The sequence below is a fragment of the Phoenix dactylifera genome, chromosome 1 (genome assembly GCF_051530095.1).
Source record: "Phoenix dactylifera cultivar Ajwa chromosome 1, Ajwa_hap1_PhDact_Kaust_v1.1, whole genome shotgun sequence".
In the NCBI taxonomy this organism is placed as follows: domain Eukaryota; kingdom Viridiplantae; phylum Streptophyta; class Magnoliopsida; order Arecales; family Arecaceae; genus Phoenix; species Phoenix dactylifera.
The window spans coordinates 25,135,299-25,142,595 of record NC_143190.1 but is presented as its reverse complement, the minus strand read 5'-3'; the positions used below and the strand labels follow the sequence as shown (position 1 = coordinate 25,142,595).

The 7,297-nt window shown below is 49.7% G+C and overlaps 1 protein-coding gene across 1 annotated transcript; it reads right to left on the bottom strand.

Moving 5' to 3' along the window:
* LOC148715125 (protein FAR1-RELATED SEQUENCE 5-like) lies at positions 1–1,964 on the bottom strand. The gene is made up of 3 exons (XM_088721126.2): positions 1,896–1,964; positions 1,514–1,591; positions 1–1,428 (listed from the first exon to the last, which is right to left on the bottom strand). Exons 1-3 carry the CDS (start codon positions 1,938–1,940, stop codon positions 244–246), a joined length of 1,308 nt encoding a protein of 435 aa, XP_088577252.2. The 5' UTR covers positions 1,941–1,964; the 3' UTR covers positions 1–243.
* Between the last annotated feature and the right edge of the window lie 5,333 nt (positions 1,965–7,297).

Here is a 7,297-nt window from a genome sequence, read left to right as displayed (position 1 = left end):
TCGCAACTCTTTGAATTCAGCTGGCTTGAAGTTGTGCTGCACTACCAATAAACTCTTCTCCAATGAGGCTTTAACGGAGCTGTGCTGCAACTCAATCAATCCATGTATTCTAGTCCAAGATGACTCGAAACTTCCTTGGCTTGATCCAAGCTGCTTTTTGAGCTTTGCATGTGCACTCTCGACCCTAGTAAACAAATGAAAGTTAGATATAACAATTGAGGCAAATTAAAATTAAATGAGTTTTTATTTGTGATCCCTATTTGTCGTCACATTTCCGTAGTGCCTGCATGTATCCGTCCACGCCGCAACAAATCTTTCCTTGTATTTGCTCAGCCAAGTATCTGACACATACTGTAGTGCATCTGGATAGGTACCGAACTCTCTCTGCAGTGCACTCCAGCGATCATTATACTCGTCTTCCGTGGAGGACAGCACTAGTACATTCCAACTCATAATAAATTTATCCCATTTCTCCTTCAATTCGAAAATTTTTTTGCACTTGGCCAAAACATTCCTACTAATATGCCATCTACATAATAAATGTCTAGCAGTAGGAAATACTCTATGAATTGCATTCATCAAAGCCAAGTCTCTATCTGTAACAATCAACTCAGGCAAAACATCATCAGCTATGACACTGCGCAATCTCTCTAATGCCCAAATATAGCTTTCTTCCCGCTCAGAATTTAAGTATACAAAAGCAATTGAAAATGTCATGTCAGTAGATGTCACCCCCACAATCTCTAAGAGCGGAAGACGATACCTATTCGTCTTGTACGTGCAATCCATTATCAACACACGGGAAAATGCACGGAACAAATCAATGCTGCCAGGGTGTGCCCAAAATAAGTCATGCACAACATCCGTATTAGTACAATTCCTATGCCACTCAATATATTTAGCCTCTGATAATTTACCTAATAGATGTTGCATTTCAGATCTCCCGGCTTTCTCTACAACCTTAAACCGTTGACGTACATTGTAGATAGTCTTGATAGTCGTAACATTGAGGGCATCTCTTTCCTTCAATGTGGATAATATGTCCTTTGGACGAACCAAACTCTTCAACATATCCACTAACAATTCCGTCTCCTGCTCAGATAATCTCCCTGCATATGAGTGCCCCTCCAGATTCTCTGCAGCGGGATGATTGTGCACTCCACATACGACCAGTAATATCCAATCATCCGCAGTATCCAATTTCTTTCCTCTTAATGCAAAAGGGCATCCACACTTCTTTGTCCCACAGGCAGTCTTTATTCGCTTTTCTTTTTTGGTTCGGTACGTCCCACCCCTCTCACAACCTAACGTAATTCTGGGTTTCTTAGAAATGGTACCTGCATCGGATGATTTGATTACAACAACAAAACCATTTCGCCTCCCAGCTTCACGACACCAATTACACAAGTCCTCTTTACTCTTGAAGATCTATACATTAAACAATTTATGTAAGTATACAGTTGTAAAAATAGCTCGCTAAACTAATACAAAATTGCACAATACATTATAATACCTCGTAAGTTGTAAATTCGCTTGTGTAATCCAGTACAAATTCTGATCCAATTATACTCGATTCGGTTGTAGCATAGCCCTACATATAAAATAATTTATCACCAAGAATTAATGAATCAGAGGATCTGTTCGGCACAAAATTCAGCACGGCACGCGATTTGGCACCAGAAGCCTTCTGTTCGGCTGCACAGAGCCGAACAGAAGCCTTCTGTTCGGCACTGTGCAGCCGAACAGAAGGCTTCTGTTCGGTTGAGGGTTGCCGAACAGAAGGCTTCTGTTCGGCACTGTTCAGCCGAACAGAAGCCTTTTGTTCGGCGATCCAGTGCCGAACGGAGCACGAACCGTGGAAAAAAAAAAATTTCGAAACAAGGTGGAACACGTACCTTTGTGGCCGATTCTTCGTCCCAAATCACTAGTTGCTTGTCCATGCTTCGAATGGGGCTTAAATCTCCTTCAAAGATCGCCTAAACGATGTAAATGGATCGAGGGGTTTAAGGGGGGGTTTGAGGAGTGTTTTTTTTTTTCTTTTCAAAACGAAACGGAGGAGGAGGAAGGGGGGTGTACTAAGAAAATTTCAAGGGCAATATGGTAATTACACTAAAGGTTAGTTTGGGTATTTTTTTTTTGGTTTTTGGGGGGTGTCCTTAGCAATAGGGGGGTGTATATAGAACCACCCCGACATGAGTCTAAGTTGATGACTTATTTCTCAAGTTTACCCTTCCAACTTGCGCCTTATTTTCGTCGCGTGAGGCATGAGCGAGTGGCCGCGAGTGCTGTACCAGATTTTTTTCACCGCACCAACAGAAAGATTGGTGCCACGCGTCTAACCGGAGAACGATTGACAGCGATGTGGTTTGGAGGCGGTGCCCCGTGATTGAAGACAGCTGGCTGCACCTATCCATCCCATTAGGGACTGACACGCCCACCCCACCAGGGACTGACAGACCACGTTGCAGGGGTATCAGACATCCTGGTTCCCACGGTAGCCCTGGAGAGAAAAATGGTGGCGCTGAATTGCTGCCACGCGCGAGGGATTGAGAGAAGTGTATGCTTCAAAAAAAAAGTAACAGCCGAGTTTGGATGACGAAAGATCGCGCTATCAACGATTAAGAATTGCGAATGGAGAGTAGTTCAATTTATAATATTGTTCAATTTATAATAGGTCAGATTTAAACATAAAAAATATTAAATTTTATATACACTTGGACCGAAGCCCGATTAAAAATGAATAAAGTTTAAGCTCGAGGGCAGGCCCATGATCAGGTATTAATTTATGTGCCCCGAAATCGACTATAGTCGATATGGCAGATTGATCTATAGAAGCTCGTCATATAGCCATAAGCCGATAAATAAAAGCCTGTCATATGCCTCGCCACAATCATGAATAGTTTCTTTAATTGTACGATATGCGAGTGCTTCGAATGGACGAGATTGTTGCGGACTCTATCCCGCCACACTGTCGAGGAGCCATCCATGGAGAGACCGCAACATAACATAGGCCAAAGCTCGGGCCAAACCCACTGATTGGAGAGTCCACCAAACAGTGGCCAAAGCACCGAGCGCGCCCAAGTGGCCAAGCCATGGCCAAAGTCCTGTGCCCGCACATGCCAGGACAAGCTTTGTTGGGTTTTCTAGTGATGTAGGGGCGCAGCAGAAGTTTGGGATTTCAAAAATTTCTTAATAAAATTTCGTTACATCAAAACCTAATAAGTCAAGATCACCTTAATGATAACAATCAAACAAATAAATATAAATATAGGAATAAAGAAATACCTACAACGCTATATCCAATATACAGAATTTCCACGAGGTGCCCAAGTGTTCACCCTCCAACGTTGATCCATACAGGAACTGGGTTCAAGACTCTAGCTCCAAAGAACTTGATCCTTGATGCTGAATTCTTCCAAAGAACTCTAATAGCTTGCTTTCCTTACTAATTTTTTTCCTCTTTTTAAATCTCCTTCTAAGCTTCTTGTCTTAAATAAGACCTCCTTGTCTTGAGTTAGAACAAACTAGAAAAGAGATTTTAAAAAAAAGAATACTTGTAAGAAAGAAGGATAAGAGAGAGAGTTGGTTTGGAATGCAGATGAATGAAAACTCCGGGAGTGGCGTGGGGATGTATCACCAAAGGATGCATCCCATCCACACGCCTCATCATGGGAAGGCGTGTGATAAGGAGATAAGGGGCGCCAACAAAAAGGGGAGACATATCAGGGAGAGAGCGTATTAGATGAAGAAATGTGATAAGGAGATAAGGATGAGAAAGGGCACCACATCCTTATCACGCTATCATCTCATGCGCATCTTCCTGATCCCTCACACGCCTCAGCCCATTATGTCATCATCTAACGGTGGACACAATGATCTAAGGGCTAAGAGTGAAGGCGCCATCCAATAGATGCTCCACACGCCATCCATTGGTTATCTCATCATCCAACGGTTGATGATGATCCAAGGGTTAAAATTCAAGGCGCCTCACCTCAATCCCATTATGTCTTCATCCAACGGCTGATGAAGATCTAATGGTTATGAGTGAAGGCCCTATCTAACCCAATCCAATTGGGTTCAAACCAACTCACCATCATGTCTTCATCCAACGGTTGATGAAGATCTAATAGTCAAAAATGAATGAGTCATCAAACCTAATCCAATTAGATTCAAACCAAGCCAATTAGGTGTCAATTCTTGGCCAACCCAAACCAGAAAATGATCTAATCAAATTAGATTAATCCAAATCAAGAATCAGATTTGAATCCAATTCAAATCAAGAGTTAGGGTTTGCAATACGTGCTAGCATGTTCATCTTGCAAACATGATCTAATTTAATTAGATCCTCGATCAATTCTCTTGTGTATAACCCATTGGGTTTCATACCTAGCCAGCAGTAGGTGCGGGTGCAAGTTGACCTAACTTGATTAGAATGTTAGAAGTATGCCCTAGAAGCCAATTTGGCTAACGCATTATTTTGTTCTGGGACATAAAATTGTACTTGACCTAATTATGAATTTATTAAGTTGGGCATTCTTATTATTCATGTTCTTATGTGTTCATGAATCGTCCAAGGAATTAATAAGATGATGACGCATGTTACGGGGGAACTCAGCCACCATGCCCCACGTGACCGGCACGCGCGCCCTAGAAGACTACAGCTGTCCCTTGATCCAGTAACCCGACCCCGAGTCGGATATCTTCGGCCTCGCAGCCCGACCCCGAGTCGGCTGCCCCTTGATCCAGCAGTCCGACCCCGAGTCGGATATCTTCGGCTTCGCAGCCCGACCCCGAGTCGGCTGCCCCTTGATCCAGCAATCCGACCCCGAGTCGGCAATCTCTCGACAACGACAGGCTGTTCCCCTGAAGCACGCCGCGACCCTCTGCTCCACTACTCCCTGCAACGGTCGTATCCGGCGCTGCTCCACGATCTCCTGTAACAGCCGTACAAAGCGGAGCTCCACTACGCCCTGTCATGGCCGTACCCAGCGCTACCCCACGACGCCCTGTAACGGCCATGTCAGTGGCAACTCCATCGTGCCACACGATGACCAACCCCCCAGAAGGACCCCCCAGCCTGGTATATATGCGGCTGGGGGGAGAAGGAGGGAGGTAAGCAAGAACTTCCAGTGCATACTCTTACTTGCGACTATTATCTCTCCTTCTCCTCCAATCTCCTCTGACTTGATCGTCGGAGGGCCCCCACTACCCCAGTGGTGGTGCGAGGCTTCCTTACAGGTTCCCCGGTGGAAGGTGGAGCGCAATCAACACCAACCAAGGCAACTCAGACGGAATTCCGTTCACACCGCTGTGCCAATCGTTCTCGGTTTGGACCACCAGCAACAGTTGGCGCTAGAGGAAGGGCCCGAATCTCAGAGCGATCGTAATGGCACAGCGAGGTGGTCGTGGAGCTTCCAATGCCTCCGGTCGCGGGGCCTCTCGCGCCTCCGGCCGGGAGGCCGCTGCGTCTCCAACACATTCTCAGCAACACTCCACCGTTCCACCCCCCATTCAGATGGTCGAAGCCGCTCAGTTCGACCAGTTAGCCCAGCAGGTTCGCACCCTCGCGGAGGCAGTGCAGAACCTGCAGGGTGTGATGTCTCGGGCGCCGCAGCGGGCCCAGGAGCCGCTGCTCCCTGAGCGCTCACCTGTCCTCCTCAACCCGCGCTCCTTCCTCTCCCATGGGGAGGAGCGCCGGCGCGAGGAAGATTCTCGAGCACGGTCCATTCTGCCGGGACCTTCCCATCGGAGCTGCGCGGGGTACGAGAGGCGGGCCCGGGCGCGTTCCCAGACCCCCCAGTCCTCAAGGAACCCGCGCTCCAGTCGGTCCCCCTCTCGGTGCTCCTTGTCTCCCACCCATCGGTCGCGCTCCCTGGACCGGCGGGTGGACGATCTCCACCGACAACTCCAGGTCCTGAAGGGCCACTCCAAAGATCCCTTCGCCGACTTGGAGATCTCCTCCCAGCCGGCGCTTGCCTCGAGGATCCTGCGGACCCCGAATCCGCCGGGGTTTAAAATGCCGGCGATCGAGCCCTATGACGGGGCGGCGGACCCGCGGGATCACGTCGAGAGTTTCAGGACCCTTATGCTCCTCCACGGAGCATCAGATCCTCTCCTCTGCAAGGCTTTCCCGGCGACCCTCCGTGGCCCGGCAAGGGCGTGGTTCGCCGGCTTGGAGGCTAACTCGATCCAGTCCTTCGACCAGTTTACTCGCCTCTTCATCACCCATTTCGCCGTCAGTAGCCGGCGGCGACGGGTCTCCGACTCCCTCTTTGATGTCCGGCAAAACGAGGGAGAAAGCTTGCGGGATTATCTTACCCGCTTCAACAAGGCTACGCTGGAAGTCCGGAACCTGAGCCAGGAGGTGGCTCTTTCAGCCCTGAAGCGTGGCTTCCGAAAGGGCAGACTCACCTTCTCCCTGGACAAACGCCTGCCGCGGAGCTTCCCGGAGCTGTTGTCCCGGGCGAACCAGTATGCGGATGCCGAGGAGGCGGCCGCCCACCGGAGCAAGGAGGCCGCCGAGATCCCTCCAAAGCTCGGGAAGAAAAGGCGAAAAGAGGCACGCCAGAGGAGGAGCCCGACGCCTCAACGTCGGCGCAGAAGCCTGTCGCCGGCGAGGAACCACGGCGCCCTACGCCCTCGTTCTCCGCCCCGACGTTTCAACCGGTACACTCCTCTCCTGACTCCCCGGGCCCAGATCCTCATGGAAATCAAGGGGCGGGAGGACCTCCCGGTCCCGAGACAGATGAAGAAGATTCCTGGGAGGAGGCCCTCTCGGGCGTACTGTGAGTACCACCGGGACCACGGCCACGACACCGAAGACTGCTTCCAGCTTCGGGACGAGATCGAGGCTCTCATCCGCCGAGGGCGTCTCGGTCGATACGTGAACGACCGACGTCCCCCCGCAGACCCGCGTCCGGCCGACCCGGCCCCTCAGGAGCCTCGGGAGCAGAATCGACCCGTCGCGGGCGTGATCCACACTATCACTGGGGGCTGCCCCCGGCCCGAGAGGAACGCAGGGGGCTCGACTGAAGCGTCAGGGGCAGCCGTCGCAAAGAGGCCGAGGGTCGGTAGTGTAATCACTTTTTGTGATGAAGATGTAAAGGGGGTTCAGACCCCCCACGATGACGCCATGGTGATCTCCCTCACTATGGCAAACTATGATGTAAGGCGTGTTCTTGTGGATAGTGGAAGCTCAGCTGATATTTTGTTTTACGAGGCCTTCCAAAAGATGAGCTTGTCCAGACAATTGTTGCACAAAACATCCACCCCCCTCATAGGATTCACTGGTGACGCT